General features: G+C 44.2%; 1 protein-coding gene across 1 annotated transcript in view; it reads right to left on the bottom strand.

Annotated features, from left to right (window-relative positions):
- LOC143923335 (guanylate-binding protein 1-like) overlaps positions 1 to 20558 on the bottom strand; it is a 55700-nt gene that overhangs the window by 18366 nt on the left and 16776 nt on the right. The window contains exons 3-10 of the mRNA XM_077446949.1: positions 19471 to 19601; positions 19271 to 19380; positions 18343 to 18545; positions 16571 to 16819; positions 8039 to 8316; positions 7579 to 7791; positions 4773 to 4854; positions 4321 to 4656 (exon numbers count right to left, since the gene is read on the bottom strand). Coding sequence (XP_077303075.1) covers positions 4321 to 4656; positions 4773 to 4854; positions 7579 to 7791; positions 8039 to 8316; positions 16571 to 16819; positions 18343 to 18545; positions 19271 to 19380; positions 19471 to 19601 — 1602 coding nt within the window. The remainder of the gene's footprint in view (positions 1 to 4320; positions 4657 to 4772; positions 4855 to 7578; positions 7792 to 8038; positions 8317 to 16570; positions 16820 to 18342; positions 18546 to 19270; positions 19381 to 19470; positions 19602 to 20558) is intronic.

The raw sequence follows: 20558 nt of genomic DNA, 5'->3' as shown, positions 1-20558 counted from the left end.
AATAAGTGACAGAAATGGTATGCCATGACAAAGACAAGAATCAGGGACCGTGCGTGAACCTGCGAGTGACTCAGTCTCTGGAGCATGTACAGAAATGAGGCCGAACCCTGGGGCACTTCAAAGCGAATCGGTGCACCAGAGGTGCGACAGGATTCGCGCCGGAGCGCGGCTAGTGACAGAAATGATTGAAACGGTAGAAATGACTGGGACTGAAATGACTTGAAATGAGATGAAATGAGATACATGACATAACTGCATGAATGATGAAATATATTCGAACTGGGGCAGACCAACCGATACGTGCGGACTGCTTGCTTTGTCGTAACAAGCAGTCGGCTGTGAGTCGAACGATTCGACCGATACTAATAGAAATGCTCGGGGAGCCGAACGGTTTCGAATGCCGTACCTGCGAATGAATCGCCTGACGTGATCGAACATGCCGAAAGGTGATAACGACTACATCGAAAGTAGAAACAGTGACATGAGTACGAGAGCCACAGAAAACATTCGACTGAAAAGAAGTGAGCGGTTCGTGAGTTCATGGAATGTGATGGGACATTGTAATACATGAACTGAAAAGGGGGTGCCGAAGCCCTACCTGCGACAGCCGGCCCAACGTGTAACGACAAATTCGATGGGTACGACGACACTCCGACGGCGAAACCCACGGACGCTGATGAACGGGAAGACGAGTTGTCAAGACGGAGACGAACAATGCGGGAACTCACGAACAGGCTCACTGCGTCTGGTCTAGGATAGTCGGTCCTTGATATCTGACGTATCAGATATCGCGCACCGGAACTGACGAGGAGGATAGGCGAACGGGCTGGTTATATACTCCACCGGGCTCCTCCCATAATTTCAGGCCACCATACTGGCCTTTCTATATATATATATATATATATATATATATATATATATAAAATAAAATATGTATATATATATATATATATATATATATATATATATATATATATATATATATATATATATAAAATAATATATATATATAATAAAATATATAATTTATATATAATATAATATAAAATATATAATTGTATAATATAATAATAATATTAATAATATAATAATTTAATATAAAACATATAATTTTATTCACTGTGTAACAGGGGTGGTGTAATTTAATAATATTATACAGGGGTTAGCGCAGTCAACCTTCTTAGTTCCATAAGAGTCATCGTAGATTTCATACTGAGGCTGCATTCACACCTACTTATAGTGGGAACTACGGTAGTGTTCCTACTCATGTTTTTTTTTTTTTTCACTTGTTAATGCACGTCGCACAAAGGGGAGCCTATACACCCTATTTGTGACAAACGCCCCAAAGAAGATCCTGAATTTTTTTTTGGAGAGGAGCATGGTGCTATTTTTACCACGTTCTTTGGTGTTTGCAGCCCGTTTGTCGTGCAACAAAGTACACAGCAAATGCATGTCCGCTACCCACACTTGGGGTTCCATTCAAATTTAATGGCAGCACGAGTGTGATGCACATTTTCAGCGCGTTTCCAAAATGCTTGACACAGAGCAACATGAAAACACAGAGATGTTAATGAGGAGGCCTGGAAGATCAAACTAAAAAGTAATAAAGACCTGCCGGGGATTCCAATCCTACATTACAATATCCGAAACAAAAGGTTTTGGCTAGAGATACTGTATATTGAAATTGTGCACAAATATAAAAATTAAGCTGAGCTGTACATAAATCTTAGTATATGTAAACAGACGTAAGAAAATAAATAAATACTTTCAGCATGAATTGTCCGATTTAACTAGAATTTCTTCTGTAATGTTGAAGACATCTCACAGCTTATCCAAGTTACTTCTTTCCTCCAGTATTGAAGGGAGGAAGCTACCAAGATAATGCCTCTAACATTACAGAACAAGCCCAGTTGAATGTTACTAACTACTACTAGGCATACTAGACCTGGATACATAAGAACCTACTAGACTAGGTATACCATGACCTAGATACAGAAGAACTTACTAGACTAGCTATACCATGACCTAGATACAGAAGAACCTACTACACTAGCTATACCATGACCTAGATACAGAAGAACCTACTAGACTAGCTATACCATGACCTAGATACAGAAGAACCTACTAGACTAACTATACCATGACCTAGATACAGAAGAACCTACTAGACTAGCTATACCATGACCTAAATACAGAAGAACCTACTAGACTAGCTATACCATGACCTAGATACAGAAGAACCTACTAGACTAGATACACCATGACCTGGATACATAAGAACCTACTAGACTAGCTATACCATGACCTAGATACAGAAGAACCTACTAGACTAGCTATACCATGACCTAAATACAGAAGAACCTACTAGACTAGATATACCATGAGCTGGATACATAAGAACCTACTAGACTAGCTATACCATGATCTGGATACATAAGAACCTACTAGACTAGATATACCATGACCTAGATACAGAAGAACCTACTAGACTAGCTATACCATGACCTAGATACAGAAGAACCTACTAGACTAGCTATACCATGACCTAGATGCAGAAGAACCTACTAGACTAGATATACCATGATCTGGATACATAAGAACCTATAGACTAGATATACCATGACCTGGATTCCAAAGAACCTACTGGACTAGACACCATGACCTAGATACGACCTAGATACAAAAAAAACTTATTAGACTATAAACTTTATATCATGACTTCAATACATAAGGACCTATCAGACATACCACGACCTGGATAAATAAGAACTACTAGACTAGATATACCATGACTTGGACACATAAGAACCTACTACACTAGATACAGTATATAGTACTATGAACTGGATAGATGAGAACCTTCGCAAACAGTTGCAGTATGAGTTAATAAGTAGTACTGTAGCGCTTCCCCCCGAAGGGGGTCACTGAAAATAGACAGATTCTCCCAAAGTAGTACAGAGGCACAGTCACATGCACACTGATAACTCACTCGGACTAGGGGATGTCTTTTTAGAAAGTATTTTTGAAGAACTTTAACGGGAGTGGGGTTTGGGGTCACAGGATACTCCAAAATGATCAATGGCAATACTGAGAAGACAAAGTCCTCACTAATCTTCTAATAGCAGCCTTTCCTGGAAGTAACAGCAAATGGCCAGTAAATCTAGAATCCTATAACAGCAGCCCAAGGCAATTTAGCAGCTTCTGGCACTTGGTCCCCTTCTTGCACTTGCACAACTGTTTGTCCACAGCAAGGTCTTTATTCACAATGTCCCAGGAGCTGTCTGCCACCCAGCATCCACAAAAAGATCCTCAGTGAGGGAGATACAAAGTTCTTTCTCCAGACCAGGACTTCAGAACAGTGCACTCCAGTAAGTAGTCCTTTAGTAATCTTCTCCAGACCTTCAGCCCAGCAGCTTCTGAGGCCCAACACTACAATTTCTTGTCACAGTAAAGCTGCCTCCAGGGACAGCAGCCCCAAGTAAACTGGGACTCTCCCTGAAGGGAAATAAACACTATGGCAAGGTTTCCCAAACATTTAATACGTCCCCAGCCACCTTCTGGATGCCTCATCCTAGGAATCAATTGAATCTCCCTGCCCTAGACTCTGGAAACTTCTTTGGGTGGAAGGAATGAAACTCTAAGCTCAGGAAACACAGAACAGACCAAAACAATCAATTACTGCTCCATTCACTACAGTGAAGCTAAGAAATACATTTAAACTAGTAGCCTGAGGAGGGCACTACAGTTCCTCAAATACAGGAAGACTAATGCCGCGTACACACGACCGGACTTTTCGAGGGACTAGGTCCGACAGACTTTCGTCTGAGTTCTGACGGAGTTCTGACAGAGTTCTGACGGACTTTCAGAATGACCAGACTGGGCCACACACAATCACACCAAAGTCCGACGGATTCGAACGTGATGACGTACGACCGGACTAGAATAAGGAAGTTCATAGCCAGTAGCCAATAGCTGCCCTAGCGTCAGTTTTTGTCCATCGGACTAGCATACACACGAGCGGATTTCTCGGTAGGAACTGGGTCCAGCGAAGTTCCGGCGGAAAAATTTGAAACATGTTCCATTTCTAAAGTCTGTTGGATTTTTACAAATCTAAAGTCCGCTGCAGCCCACACACGATCGAATGGTCTGCCGGAATCGTTCCGTCGGACCTTTGATGTTGAAAAGTCCGCTCGTGTGTACGCGGCATTAGGTGTAAATGATAAATTCCTAGTGAGTTGTTTCTTCTATCATCACCATTTGCAGAAAAAAAAAACTTAAAAAAAACTTTGCAGTTGTAGAAAAATTGTATAAAAGACTTACATAATTGAGCATAGATTTCCCAAGCTTCAGGAGCATCAAGCTTTGCAAATCCACGGTTGTCTACAATAGTGATTGCATCAGAGAGCTCATATGCTTTCCTCTCCATGGTCTTCCCACCGTGTGACACTCCTTCTCCTGCCTGGTCCTGAAAGCGGCCATTGCCCAATATATAGAGGCAGGAATTCACAAAGGAGGACTTTCCATGGCCAGTGAAACCAAAAAGTTGGATAAGAATCCGGTCAAACCGGCCAGTAGGCAACTGGTAAGATTGGATGTACTTTGTCAGTTGACTGTAATCCTTGGGATATACATCCTCTGGCTGTTTCTGCTTCTTAGCTGAAAACACAACATAATATTTAACGCTAGTCACTTCTGGGTCATTGAACTATCTCTTTTATATTTATTTTAAATATACAATATTCCTAATGTTTAAATAAAATAAGTCCTCATACCTGAGATAGCTTGGTCAGTCTTTAGGATTATATGTTCTATCTCTTCTAAGGAATCCAAAAAGTCTTTGAGAACTTCTTGAGCCTGTAGAAGGAACATATTCTTTCTATAATTACTTTCATTTAACGGGCTAGTTCAGTTTTGCTGACCGTTGATAATCACACTGAGGAGTTCTAGAAGAAAGAAGGTTGCAGAAGGAACATGGCCTTCAAGTGACCAGACAGTGATAGACAGTGAAAGCTATTCATCCAAGGGGGTAAGTTCAGCGGGGACCAGGGGTTTGGGAGGGTGCCGGGAGTTATTTCGCCTTTTCATGCTTTGTTAAAAGGTGAACTAACCCTTTAAATGCTACTTTATATTTTGTTACTGTATATCTTACAGCCATATTACAAAAATCACAGTCGCACCAATTGTCACCAGAATACTAACATTATTTTATTTGAGGCCAATAATATAGAAGACCATACAGTACTGTAGTTTTACAGCAAAGGTTTTTTTTTTTTTTTTTTTTTATAAAAGCTCCAACTTGTATCATTAAAGCTATACTTGCATTGTAGTCCAATGACTTTGCCTAAGATAACTTTGACTAAGATAATGCCATCAGTCTACTGCATGGAAGAGGAAGAATTTACTCAGTCTCCTCTCCCCAAGTGATCAGGCTGCTGCAAGTCACAAGTGGAGAGGTTTCAGCAGGGGAAATGCATAGGCACCAAGATTTACATGCAGTGGCGTAACTAGAACCTTCAGGGCCCCGATGCAAGAAACCATGAAGGGCCCCCCTGAACCCTAGCCAGGGTCCTTCCCTCCGAGTCCGGTGGTGGAACTCCAGGGCGTGGTCACAGGTATGGCCTTTGTATGCCCTGTAGTTCCACCACTGGTATCAGTAGTTTTTTTTTTTTTTTTTTTTTTTTTTTTTTTAAGTGCCCTAGGCAGGATGGGGTCCCCGTCTCCAGAAGAGATGAGGTCCTTTTCTCCAGGGCAGATGAAGTTACAGCCCCCAGATGAGAAGGGGTCCCTGTCCCCTTGGGAGGTGGGGATCCCTGTCCCCACGTGAGAAGGGGTCCCTGTCCCCAGGGGGAGATGGAGGGGGTATGTAATGGTGTGTGGGGGATGGGGTCCTCTCACTCACCATGACCAAGCTGTAGGCCGCACACTCATCCAGGTTGGCCTGGGCTCCATCCAGTGTGCTGGACAGGCGATCGGCATATCTCCCAGAAAGACCTTTCATCATCTGTGTATGATGGGGGAGGGGGGAAGGGGGGGGGGCTGGCAGACAAGCCTGCAGTGTCCTCCGGGGAGCCGGCTCTCATAGGGCTGCACTGCACAACTAAAGAGCAGCCAGTGCAATAGTTGAGCATGGAGCTTTGCTAGTCAACCTCCACCTCCAGCCACCCGTGTGCATGGTGCACTGGTACCCCTAGCTGCCTATTCTGCTGCCGGCCATATGTAGAGCGGGCTGCATGGGCCCCCTGCATCACAGGGCCCAGTTGCGGCTGCGACTGCTGCACCCCCTATAGTTACGCCCCTGTTTACATGACTGTGTCACCTCTGAGCCGGCATCTCAGGCCAGGAAAAGGAAGGTAAACCTGGATGATGTCTAAACAAAGATGGTGCCATTCTTCTGTGGGGAAAAGCAGATGTAGGCATTGTCAGGAGAGGCTCTGTAAGAGAAAATACTTACCTGGAAGGGTTACACTGGCTTACTTAAAGCAGATCTTCAGCCAGAAGTGGTAGTGTTTCCTGCCCACCCTTCCCTAACTCCACTACATGTCTAGCACCTTTAGACCTGCCGGTAGGCAGGTGAAGTCTGTAGTCCCCATTGAAGCGATAATGCAGAAGGGGGAAGGAATTGGTGAGGTTATTGGTTCCTCTATGACTTCCTACAGTCCCAGGGAGACTGCTGTCCAATTGGACGCTGGCACCCCATGTGACTCCAGCAATCATCTTATGTCAGGCAGAGTTTGGTTAAGACTCCAGCTCCCAGGTTTGGCCCACTTTATGTGAGTGGCTAGCTTAGGGACAGGTTCCCCGTCTGGCAGGGACAGTGCCTAGAGGTAAGGAAAAGTTCATGAGGAGTAGGGACAATGCAGGGACTACGTCTACCTCTCTTCAGGAAGCCTCCCCCTTGGGTGTGGACCTGCAAGCCTGTATGTCACATCTTGTAGCAGATGCTGTTGGAATTTTCAAGTCTTCAGACCTTTGTCTCAGTTTGTAAGTGGCTCCGGACGGGTGTGCCTACCCACTGGGCCTAAATAAGTTGTGTTGAACCTTTTTACAATATAGCTTCATTGCCTGACACAGACTCTGTGTGTTTACTGCCCACCACACCATGCTGCACCTTACTCACATGCTCCCTATACACATCATCAATCACCTAGACGAATGATGTGTACTGTGCCCACTGTGACTTACATATCCCAGGAGGCCTTACTGTGTAATTTACAGAGGAGGAGGGGGGCAGATCTAGTGGTGCAATATCGGAAAGGCCCACCTGCTGAACCCAGAAAAGCCAGCAGGCCTCTTGATGACATCATAGAAAACATGGCTGCACAGGACCAAAAGGTGGCAGGGCATGAGCAGATCTCAGCGGGACATCGCTGGATCCGCTAGATGGGTGAGTATCTGAAATGTGCAGCATTTGGGGAGTGGGTGCTACATGCTAACATGCTACAAAATTATCCGATGCTAGATTCACTTTAGGACAAATGGAAAATCATGACAAAAATGACATGGCGGTCTTGGGTAGGCAGTCCAACAAACTTGTCTGGGACAGAACAGTAGGAAAGGTAAGGAGGAAAGTCATTCTACCTTAACACCTTTGTTGGGTTCCTGGTTATATCTCTTTATGATGTTGTTCTTGTCATTTAGAAATCTTTTATATCCTCCAGGGATGTGGTATTTGTTTTCTCTTAGGGCCTGGTCTACATCACACATTAACCTTTGAATTAGACCCTCACATTTCTCCCAAGATAAATTCTCGTGGATCTTCCAGACCTCTTCTCTCTTCCTCCGTAAGTCCTTCTGCCAACACAAAATCCACAACTGAATAAACAAATAAAAGGGTTCAGGGAAAGGCAATACTTTTTTTTGCTAGAGTAAGTCCTCAGGCTTTCAAACTCAGGTCTGTTCTTCTGACATAGCATGGTGGTTATGACCCATCCAAAGAAGAGTCTAGAAATGTGTTCTGCTCCTTTAATCTGCTTCTATTGGTAGCTAACATCCTACATCACTCTTTGTCTCCACGGAGACATTTCCTCAATCTAAGTACCTTTAGTTGATTGAGATATTCCGTTTGACTCATGTCATGTTCAACATATTTCTTTTCGAATTCATGGAGAGCTTCTTCCAGTGACTTCTCATGTAATCTTTGGAATTCTTCTTCAGTGTTGACTTGCTGAACTTCCATTTTGGTTTCATACGACGCAACTGATTTACTCATTGCTCTTCGATTCTTCTCCATGGACATGTCTGACATTGAACGCTCCAAGTGGGCAATATCTCCTTTGGTGGCGACATCAACGTAGGACTTAAGTAGCTGAGCAAAAGCTGTTACAAATGGCAGAAATATTATTTACATTTGTCAAAGCTCAAAGGTTTGATAAAGTTAAAGATCATATAAATTCTGCATCTCCTTCCCTCGAGATAGGGGTTTAATCTCCAAGTTTTTTAAGTGCTTAAACGAGTCCAACATGCCTGAGAAAACACTCCCCATGCTACAGTGGGAATCTGATCTAAATACCACATATACTTCTGAGCAGTGGGACTCTATTCTTACAAACCTACATAAATGCACTAAAACAACCTCAATTAGAGAATCATCCATCAAATTGATACATAGATGGTGCCTTACCCCTGCCAAACTTAACACATTCTATCCCTCAATTTCTCCTCTCGGCTTTAGGGGTTGTCCCTCCCAGGGAACCCTATTACATATCTATTGGGATTGCCTCACATAAAAAACATTTGGCATAAGGCCAGCAAAATTATAGAAAAAATAGCCGGTAAAAAGCTCTCTCTTACTCCCCAAATATGTCTCCTATTCTTCCCTTTACAAGATATCCCAAAGAACAACATTACCCTAATCCATACATTCCTAAGCACTATACATTGGGCCATAGCTTTTAATTTGCGCTCCACTACGGTACCTTGGCCACAAATCCTTAACCGCATGATGAACATCAAACTTTCAGAAAGAATTCACCACATGATATACGACCCAATGCCTCTTTACCAAAAGAAGTGGTTGCTATGGGATACCGCTCTTTTAAATTAAGAGAGAGTGGGAGATGTTGGGTGAGAGAAGGGGAACCTAGGTTCAGTTTTTTACTATCTTCCACCTCCCTATCGCAACATTTAAGTATTAATCGCTATATAACTCTTCCCACTTCTACCACTTTTATATAGTCAATATCACAACAATGTGAAAATTTACAGATTCTTTTCTATTATTCATCTAACCATAATCCTTGGTATATTCCTGTATTACATTTATTGTTATTGTTATATATTTGTATACCTGTACCATCACTTAACTGTTTTATACTCCGACCTTGCAAATAATAAAAATAGTTTGTAAACAAAAAATATCATATAAATTCTGTGGCACATATTGTAATTTTTGACTAATCTTCTTACTTCTTACATCCAATAACATTTCATTCAGGATAAAAAAATATTTTCTAAATTGTTTGTTCGTAAAGAATCTAGAATTTGTGCATGCCAGCGTGTTAAAGTATCTTTAATGTCATTTGAATATCTTAGAAGGTGCCAAATTGTGACCTCCCAATTTTTAAGTGGTCTTGTTACAAACATTTAAATTTTTTTGAATTAGTTTACTTACTTAAATAGCATAATCTGCATAAAACAAGCAGATTCCCAACTATCCCTCAAATTCTGTCACCTGTTGTACACTTGGGGTCTGTTTATAAATAGCCATTCATTCAAGGAATCTGCATGTACATTTGTATTGCGTGAATTGGGCAAAAACAAATATTTCTTTTGTCTATTTTTTTTTTTTAACAAATGTACTTTTATTATGGGCAGTAGTAAAATACCATAGAATGGCCACTAGATGGAGCAGAGGAGCATAGGAAATACACAAGTATTTGGAAACAGAGATACAATGTAACAATTCTAAAGAAACATCCCCCTCGTCTATCACATTTGGATGCCTTTTTTGTTTTTTGTTTTGGGCGGGGGAGAGGGTACCTAGTTTAGGGCAGGTTCCCACTCCAATTTCCACTTAGATCACCTAGGCCAGTGATGGCGAACCTCGGCACCCCAGATGTTTTGGGACTACATTTCCCATGATGTTAATGCACTCTGCAGTGTACTGGAGCATCATGGGAAATGTAGTTCAGAAACATCTGGGGTGCCAAGGTTAGCCATTACTGACCTAGGCAATCCGGTGGAGGTACCCCTCTCCACCTCTCTGCCTGCAGCCTTCTGGGGCACATCACAGGGACCATTCACAATGAATGAATGACTTGTATAGCGCTACCTATACGAATAGAATCACCTCACGGTGATTTTCTTGCCACCGGTGTCCATCTGCAGCTATTTATGCAGTCCTTTAACCTTGGGAGTCCCGACACACTTACAACATTGACATACACATACACATATTATTGCCAATTTTTTTTTTTTTTTTTCTGGACATGGTCTAATTAACCTACCAGCATGTCTTTGGAGTGTGGGAGGAAAATGGAGTACCCGGAGGAAACCCATGCAGGCAAAGGGAGAACATGCAAACTCCAGGCAGATAGTGTCGTGGCCGGGATTTGAACCAGCAACCCTATTGCTGCTAGGATGAAAGTGCTAACCACTACACCACTGTGCTGCCCAATGCGTAGCGTGGTTCGTGAATGGACAATGAGCAGCCAGCTTTCCACAGTTAATATGCCGGTGCCGAGGACCAGCGAAGAAACCGACTTGGGTGAGCACATTGCTGGACCCCTGGGCAGGTAAGTGTGTGTTTATTAAAAGTCAGCAGCTAAAAAAATATTTAATTTTCACACATATGGCTGAAGCTGCTCTTTAACCACTTTCAGACCGGACCATTTTGCTGGTAAATGACCAGAGGTCTTTTTACACTTTGGCACTGCGCTGCTTTAACTGGTAATTGCGCGGTCATGCAATGTTGTACCCAAACAAAATTTGCGTCCTTTTCTTCCCACAAATAGAGCTTTCTTTTGATGGTATTTGATTGCCTCTGCGATTTTTATTTTTTGCGATATAAACGTAAAAAGACCGCAAATTTTGAAAAAAAATGATATTTTCTACTTTTTGTTATTAGAAAAATCCAATAAACTCAATTTTAGTCATACATTTAGGCCAAAATGTATTCAGCCACATGTCTTTGGTAAAAAAAAAGTCAATAATTGTATATTTATTGGTTTGCGCAAAAGTTGTCACATCTACAAACTAAGGTAAGTTTTCTGGAATTTACGCAGCTTTTAGTTTACGACTGCCTATCTCATTTCTTGAGGTGCTAAAATGGCAGGGCAGTACAAAACCCCCCCAAATGACCCCATTTTGGAAAGTAGACCCCCTAAGGAAATTGATAAGAGGCATGTTGAGCCCATTGAATATTTTATTTTTTTGCCTCAAGCGATTGAATAATGACAAAAAAAAAAAATATTTTTTTTTTTTACACAAAGTTGTCACTAAATGATATATTGCTCACACATGCTATGGGCGTATGTGAAATGACACCCCAAAATAAATTCTGCTGCTTCTCCTGAGTACGGGGATACCACATATGTGGGACTTTTTGGGAGCCTAGCCACGTACGGGGCCCCGAAAACCAAGCACCGCCTTCAGGCTTTCTAAGGGCGTAAATTTTTGAGTTCACTTCTCACTACCTATTACAGTTTTGAAGGCCATAAAATGCCAAGATGGCACAAAACCCCCACAAATGACCCCATTTTAGAAAGTAGACACCCCAAGCTATTTGCTGAGAGGCATGTTGAGTTCATGGAATATTTTATATTTTGCCACAAGTTGCGGGAAAATTACAAACTTTTTTTTTTTTTTTTTCACAAAGTTGTCACTAAATGATATATTGCTCACGCATGCCATGGGCATATGTGAAATGACACCCCAAAATAAATTCTGCTGCTTCTCCTGAGTATGGGGATACCACATATGTGGGACTTTTTGGGAGCCTAGCCGCGTACGGGGCCCCGAAAACCAAGCACCGCCTTCAGGCTTTCTAAGGGCGTTACAGTTTTGAAGGCCATAAAATGCCAAGATGGCACAAACCCCCCCCAAATGACCCCATTTTGGAAAGTAGACACCCCTAAATTTAGGGGTACACTAGTGAGACTAGGTAATAAATGGCGGGTGCCCTGAAACTATAAAAAAATAACTAACCAACCAGCGTCACCTGTAACAGTTATATGGTGATCACTGGTGAAAGGGTTAACTAGGGGGCAATCAGGGGGCTTTATGCGGTAGTATATGGGGGTCCCTGGCGCTATAAAAAGCTGCGGCGAACCTAAATACCTACCTGCCTAACTAGCGTCACCTGTGACACTAATACAGCGATCAGAAAAACGATCGCTTATTAGGCTGGGTTCACACTGGAGCGATGCGGGAACGCCACGAATGCGCGGCGGGTTCCCGCATCGCATGCCTCCCGGCGGCAGTTCACACTGCCCTATGCGAACTGCTGGGAGTGTCAGTGAAATGTTAATGACACCCCCAGATCAGTTCGCATATCGCAGTGCGATCTGCAAACTCGGATCGCATGGTGTGAACACCCATGCGATCCGATTCTGCTGCGGGCCAAAAAAAGGGTCCCGTGCGAATTTGCGGCGGGTGCGGCGGGTGTGGCGGGTGCGGCGGGTGCGGCGAATGGCTGAACTCGAATCGCACAGAGATCGGATGTGATTTGCACTGCAGTGCGGTGCGAATCACATCCGTTCTCATAAACCGCTGCAATGTGAACCCAGCCTTAGTGACACTGGCGACGGGGGGTGATCACGGGGTTAAACCTTTATTGGGGGGGTTAGGGGGGTACCTTAGAACTAAAGGGGGCTAACCCTAACTGCCCTAACAGTTATTAGTCACAAATGACACCTGCCGGGTGATCAGGGGGTTAAACCTTTATTAGGTAATAAATGGCGGGTGCCCTGAAACTATAAAAAAATAACTAACCAACCAGCGTCACCTGTAACAGTTATATGGTGATCACTGGTGAAAGGGTTAACTAGGGGGCAATCAGGGGGCTTTATGCGGTAGTATATGGGGGTCCCTGGCGCTATAAAAAGCTGCGGCGAACCTAAATACCTACCTGCCTAACTAGCGTCACCTGTGACACTAATACGGCGATCAGAAAAATGATCGCTTATTAGGCTGGGTTCACACTGGAGCGATGCGGAAACGCCGCGAATCCGCGGCGGGTTCCCGCATCGCATGCCTCCCGGCGGCAGTTCACACTGCCCTATGCGAACTGCTGGGAGTGTCAGTGAAATGTTAATGACACCCCCAGATCAGTTCGCATATCGCAGTGCGATCTGCAAACTCGGATCGCATGGTGTGAACACCCATGCGATCCGATTCTGCTGCGGGCCAAAAAAAGGGTCCCGTGCGAATTTGCGGCGGGTGCGGCGGGTGCGGCGGGTGTGGCGGGTGCGGCGAATGGCTGAACTCGAATCGCACAGAGATCGGATGTGATTTGCACTGCAGTGCGGTGCGAATCACATTCGTTCTCATAAACCGCTGCAATGTGAACCCAGCCTTAGTGACACTGGCGACGGGGGGTGATCACGGGGTTAAACCTTTATTGGGGGGGTTAGGGGGGTACATTAGAACTAAAGGGGGCTAACCCTAACTGCCCTAACAGTTATTACAGTCACAAATGACACCAATGCAAAAAAAAAAAAAAAATGACATTGGTGTCACTGTGACTGGGGGGCAGGGGTAATTGGGGGGGTGATCGGGGGGTAAAGGGGGGGTGTGAGTGTGCCTGGCATGTTCTACTGTGTGTGTAGAGTGTTGGTGCAACTCACCGATCTGCTCTCCTCCGTGTCGGAACGAAAAATACCGACACAGAGGAGAGAATACATCACTTCCTCTCCTGTGTTTACATTACAGGAGAGGAAGTGATGTCACGGGGGATTTCTATTCGTCGGGAGCGATCGCGAGGGGGTGGCCATGAATGAATGGCCGCCCCCTCATCCCGGATCGCTCTCGAAGGAATGCCGACCGCCGCAGGCACCGGGGGGGGGGCCCGATCGGGCCCCCCACCCGCGGGCAGGCAGGGACTTATATATACGCCCATATGCCTGCCCGTGCCATTCTGCTGACGTATATCGTCGTGCGGCGGTCGGCAAGTGGTTAAAATTTGGTTCAAAGATCAGTTTGTTTGGCATTATAATAGTGCAGAGACTATTTTACGTCTTCCAAACTTTTAAGAAAAACTTTATACCAAACATTTCTACAAGTACAAAACATTCAGTGCTTCGACATCTTTGAAATCCCTCAATTGACTTTTGGATCCTAGCACAAAACTTGCAAAGACTAATGCCCCGTACACACTATCCGACAACAAAACCATGGATTTTTGTTCAAAGGTTGATGGCTACAACTTGTCTTGCATACACACGGTCACACAAATGTTGGCCAACAATTACAAACATAGTGAAGTGCAAGATGTACGGCGAGCCGATAAAAAGGAAGTTCAATAGTCATGTGATACAGTGGTGTGAAAAAGTGTTTGCCCCCTTTCTCATTTCCTGTTCCTTTGCATGTTTGTCACACTTAAGTGTTTCGGAACATCAAACCAATTTAAACAATAGTCAAGGACAACACAAGTAAACACAAAATGCAATTTGTAAATGAAGGTGTTTATTATTAAAGGTGAAAAAAAATCCAAACCATCATGGCCCTGTGTGAAAAAGTGATTGCCCCCTAAACCTAATAACTGGTTGGGCCACCCTTAGCAGCAACAACTGCAACCAAGCGTTTGCGATAACGTGCAATGAGGCTTTTACAGCGTCCTGGAGGAATTTTGGCCCACTCATCTTTGCAGAATTGTCCTAAATCAGTTACATTAGAGGGTTTTCGAGCATGAACGGCCTTTTTAAGGTCATACCACAACATCTCAATAGGATTCAGGTCAGGACTTTGGCTAGGCCACTCCAAAGTCTTCATTTTGTTTTTCTTCAGCCATTCGGTGGTGGACTTGCTGGTTGTTTAGGATCATTGTCCTGCTGCAGAACCCAAGTTCGTTTCAGCTTGAGTACACAAACAGATGGTCGGACATTCTCCTTCAGGATCTCTTGGTAGACAGCAGAATTCATATTTCCTTTTATCACGGCAAGTCTTCCAGGTCCTGAAGCAGCAAAACAGCCCCAGACCATCACACTACCACCACCATATTTTACTGTTGGTATAATGTTCTTTTTATGAAATGCAGTGTTCCTTCTACGCCAGATATACTTGGACACACACCTTCCAAAGAGTTCCACTTTTGTCTCATCGGTCCACAGAATGTTGTCCCAAAAGTCTTGGGGATCATCAAGATGTGTTGTGGAGAAATTGAGACGAGCTTTGATGTTCTTTTTGCTCAGCAGTGGTTTTCTCCTTGGAACTCTGCCATGCAGGCCATTTTTGCCCAGTCTTTTCCTGATGGTGGAGGCATGAACGCTGACCTTAACTGAGGCAAGTGAGGCCTGCAGTTCCTTGGACGTTGTTGTGGGGTCTTTTGTGACCTCTTGGATGAGTCGTCGCTGCGCTCTTGGGGTAATTTTGGGCGGCCGGCCACTCCTGGGAAGGTTCACCACTGTTCCATGTCTTCGCCATTTGTGGATAATGGCTCTCACTGTGGTTCGCTGGATTCCCAAAGCTTTGGAAATGGCTTTATAACCCTTTCCAGACTGATAGATCTCAATTACTTTCTTTCTCAATTGTTCCTGAATTTCTTTGGGTCTCGGCATGATGTGTAGCTTTTAAGGATCTTCTGGTGGACCTTACTGTGTCAAGCAGCTCCTATTTAAGTGATGCCTTGATTGTGAACAGGTGTGGCAATAATCAGGCCTGGGTGTGGCTAGAGAAATTGAACTCAGGTGTGGACAACCACAGTTATAGTATGTTTTAACAAGGGGGGCAATCACTTTTTCACACAGGGCCATGATGGTTTGGATTTTTTTTCACCTTTAATAATAAACACCTTCATTTACAAATTGCATTTTGTGTTTACTTGTGTTGTCCTTGACTATTGTTCAAATTGGTTTGATGTTCCGAAACACTTAAGTGTGACAAACATGCAAAGGAACAGGAAATGAGGAAGGGGGCAAACACTTTTTCACACCACTGTATCTCCATTACGAACGCTATTTTTACAAGACCGAGCTCAACCAGGCTCATACTTGATTCCAAGAATGCGTGAACTTTTGTGTGAGGGACTTGCGTACTCACAATTGGAAAGTCCGACGACAAAGTTTTGTTTGGAAAAAGGTTTTGTTTTTTTGTTGGAAAAATTGAGAACCTGCTAGCCAACATTTGTTGGTGGAAAGTCCGCCAACAAATGTTCGATGGATCATACACACGGTCGGACTTTCAGCCAACAAGCTCACATCCAACATTTCCCATCGGAAAGTCTTATCGTGTGTATGGGGCAATACAGTATTTATTGACAAATACATAGGTGGTTTTTCTGACAAAATCAGTCATTCCTAGGTGGTAATTAAACAAAAGTACATCCATGTTATCGGGAGATCTGTACGCATACTTGTCCTGTCCCTCTAAATCCCTGTTGGCATCCCACCTAAAATCAGAATGGCTTTTTACTCACCAGATCCAGTCATGATTTGTTCCTCTCTTAATCTTTTTGCCGGCGCTTCCTCATAAATGAACTTGCAGAAATCTGCAGTCTCACTGACAAAATTGGTTTCCAGGTCCTTCTCCGGCACTTGGTCCAATGTGCTCAAAGCCTGCTTGTCTGAGGAAGGAAGGCCAAAGAAAAGACACTTCTGTCTTGGAAAATACCTTCTGATAATCTTGAGGATCTCATTTTGTCTTTGTGCTTTGTGGTATCTTGTAGCTGGAGTGGAAAATGAACCATTACCATTTTTAAAGAACCAATTTAAATACCTATTCAATTTATTATCATGTTTAATACCATGTTTGGAACAGCCAGGCTTGTTTGTTTTAAGTACTATAAAGTTACAGTATATGCAGACCAACCAAAAAATGTCCCTTATTATTTTATTAATAATTAATTTTAATGATCTAAAATTGGCTTACTCATAATAGGTTACTGTAACATTAAATTTATTTAAGAGGGGTTTACAACAACTTTAACCACTGGAGACCCACGCTATAGCCGAATGACGGCTACAGAGTGGACCTCCTTTGCCGGGACTACGTCTATTGACGTCGTCCTGTGCACGAGCGGCCTGCGCGCCCCCTGAGGGGCGCATGCGACGTGCTCTGTGATCGGCGAGTCTATGAGACTCGCCTGATCACTGATCCGAGCAAGGGGTCGATCCCGACCCCTTACCACGTGATCAGCTGTCAGCCAATGACAGCTGATCATGTGATACAACGGAGCCGGTAATCGGCTATTATTCCTCCTCGCGCTGCGCGAGGAGAAAAAAAAGAGCCGATCACCGGCGGCCATGATCGGGACATCAGTCCCGATCACGGCCAGCCCTGCCAGTGCCCACCTGCCCCCTGCCAGTGCCACCTCATTAAAAAATAAGTGCCCCCCATCAGTGCCACCCAGCAGTGCCCATAGTGGCACCCAGCAGTGCCCACAGTGCCACCCAGCAGTGCCCACAGTGCCACCCAGCAGTGCCCACAGTGCCACCCATCAGTGCCCACAATCTGCCTCAACAACGGTGCTGCACCCCAGTGCCACATATCCGTGCCCATCAGTGTCATCTACCAGTGCCCATCAGTGCCGCCCATCAGTGCCCAGCAGTGCCACCTATCAGAGCCACCTATCAGTGCCACCTATCAGTGCCCATCAGTCCCACCTATCAGTGGTACCTATCAGTGCCCCTTAGTGCCACCCATCCGTGCCACCCATCCGTGCCATCTTATCTGTGCCCATCTTTGCCCATCAGTGCCGCCTTATCTGTGCCCATCAGTACTGCCTTATCTGTGCCTATCGGTGCCACCTTATCTGTGCCTATTAGTGCCGCCTTAACTATGCCTATCAGTGCCCACCAGTGCAGCCTATCAGTGCCCACCAATGCAGCCTATCAGTGCCGCCTCATCAGAGCACTTCAATGAAGGAGAAAAATGACCTGTTTGCAAAATTTTATAACAAACTATTAAACATGATTTTTTTTTTTTTTGCATCTTTTTTTGTTTGTTTAGCAAAAAATAAAACTCCCAGCTGTAATTAAATACCACCAAAAGAAAGCTCTATTTGTGGGAAAAAAATGATAAAAATTTCATTTGGGTACAGTGTTGTATGACCGCGCAATTGTCATTCAAAGTGCATTAGCGCTGAAAGCTGAAAATTGGTCTGGGCAGGAGGGGGGTTTAAGTGCCCAGTAAGCAAGTGGTTAAAGACACCAAAGATTTATTTTTTTTGACGAACAGACCAGTACGTACCGACATCCTCTTCACAGTTTTCAAAGTGTTCATCTGTGGTGGGTTTACATCCTTTAACCTCTGATTTGAGAGTAAAATCCCGTATGGCCCAGACAAAGAATGGAGATATACTGGAAGGTATTCCCGTCTTTTCCTTGCTTTGGGTTTTCTCCTCCTGAACAGAGGCTTTGTGTAAGATGTTGTTCTGCATTTTCAATATAGAGCTTGGAATATATATTGTTAAAGGAAAAAAATAAGGAAATAATAAAATAAATATAAGTAAAGAGGAAGAATAAAAGGAAGAATTGAGGAAGGGAGATTCCCATTTCAACAAGAAAACCCTCAACCTAGGCAGAGTTATCAAAATGTGGTCAATTAAAGCTTGATTGTGATAGCTTATAGCTTGACGGATGATTGGATTTTGAAACATTCAGAGTCCGTTTAATAATCCATCAATGCATGCCTTAAAGAGACCCTGGCAGGTCTCCAAGCATGTCTCCCCTGCAATAGAAAAGTTTATATGGGCGGCACAGTGGTGTAGTGGGTAGCACTCTCACCTAGCAGTAAAAAGAGTTGCTGATTCAAATCCCAACCACGACACTACCTGCCTGGAGTTTGCATGTTCTCCCTGTGCCTGCGTGGGTTTCCTCCCACACTCCAAAGATATGCAGGTAGGTTATTTGGCTTCTGTCCAAAATTGGCCCTAGTATATGAATGAGGACCTTGTATTGTGGGCTCCTTGAGGGTAGGGACCAATCTCAGTGTGCAATGTACAGGGATAGGGGTAGACACTCGCTCAGGTTGAACATCTCAGCATCAATCAGTTCCCCCAGTATTTGACACTTCTGGCAGTGTCATGTGTCTTCTGCCGTACTCACTGGCCCCATCCTCCAACCCCTACATCACCACAGGAGGGTAGGAAAAGCTTGTCATGTGACTCAAAGGATACTTTAGATTCTCCAGGGCATCCTGGTTGATCTTCCCAGTACCATTATAGATGACAGCACTACTCATAAGCATGGCCAATGACAGGATGATACAACCATTGTTCTTAACTCCCTGAAAGAAACATTTGTTTGGTTCAATAGTAAAAAGTTAATAAATGAAACGATAATTTATCTTATCTTATAGCTTATATTTATAGCTTACATTTTCCATTTTTCCCAATCCTTCGGTGTCCAGCAGTACCAGTGTGTGACCAGGCTTTTTGGGGTGAGGAAAACACCACATCCAGATGCCCCTTGTATTGACTCTATTCGTGTGACCTACAGAAAAACCACCTGCGGAAGAACCAGAATCCTATGATAGTGTCATGGTTATGCAGTGATCTTCCTGTGTTTGCTTACCTTCCCTCATGTCTTCAGACTAAGAGGCCAGCCACTTCCACCTGGTGGTTTTTATAACCTCTCCTCTAAGCATGGCTCCACCCCAGGCCCTATCAGGGAGCCCTATATTAACCTGTGCACTGCAGGCCTCAGTGCTGATCAACCATTGTGTATTCCTTTGTGTGTTTAGCTTCCTGTTTCCTGCTGTGTGCTCTGCTACTGTTTTCCGTTACCGACTTTGGCGTGTCTTGACTATCCTTGTTTGCCTGTGATCCTGACCTTTTGGCGTGTACCCGACTATTCTTGTCTGCTTGTGGCCCCGACCTTGGCTTTGTCCCTCACCATCCCTATCCTCCTGTTGCCTACTGTGGGTGCGAGCTGGGGGAACCTGGGGGTCGCGACCTGGAGCCAGTTGCAGCCAAGTCCATCCTCACCACTGGAGGCTCTGGTGAACACCTGCTGGCTCTTAGACTCCGCGCCCCAGGGAATCTTACGCTCTAACCCCAGTGGGATCTGTCCCCCATCTGCAGCAGTCAGCCGTAGGTCCACAACCTTGCGGTGCACTCCTGATCCCTACGGTGTGCACCTGTCACCTCGCCTCAAGGTGACCTGACAGATAGCTGTTTCAGGCACGTAGCACTAACACCGCAAGGGTCGCTAGTTTTGTATCCAAGGTTATCTTCCTGTACCCCAGACGACGTCGTCGTGTGACGAAACGGGCGTAGGGTGGCTAGGACGTGTTGGCACAGTCACGTTGGGATCTTGACCGGACGGGCGCTCGCTTGCCGGCCGGCATCCATGCTGCTTTTATTTATATTTTTATATGTTTGTAAGTGTTTTCTTTTATTACATATTAAAGCTATCTATCAGGTTTACACTATGGGAAGTCCTTCTGTTTTTCATTTTTGAGTG

The sequence above is a fragment of the Lithobates pipiens genome, unplaced genomic scaffold, assembly GCF_037356315.1.
Source record: "Lithobates pipiens isolate NorthernLeopardFrog02 unplaced genomic scaffold, aLitPip1_a1.2 Scaffold_22, whole genome shotgun sequence".
NCBI classification, from domain to species: domain Eukaryota; kingdom Metazoa; phylum Chordata; class Amphibia; order Anura; family Ranidae; genus Lithobates; species Lithobates pipiens.
This window is presented reverse-complemented; position numbering and strand designations above follow the sequence as displayed.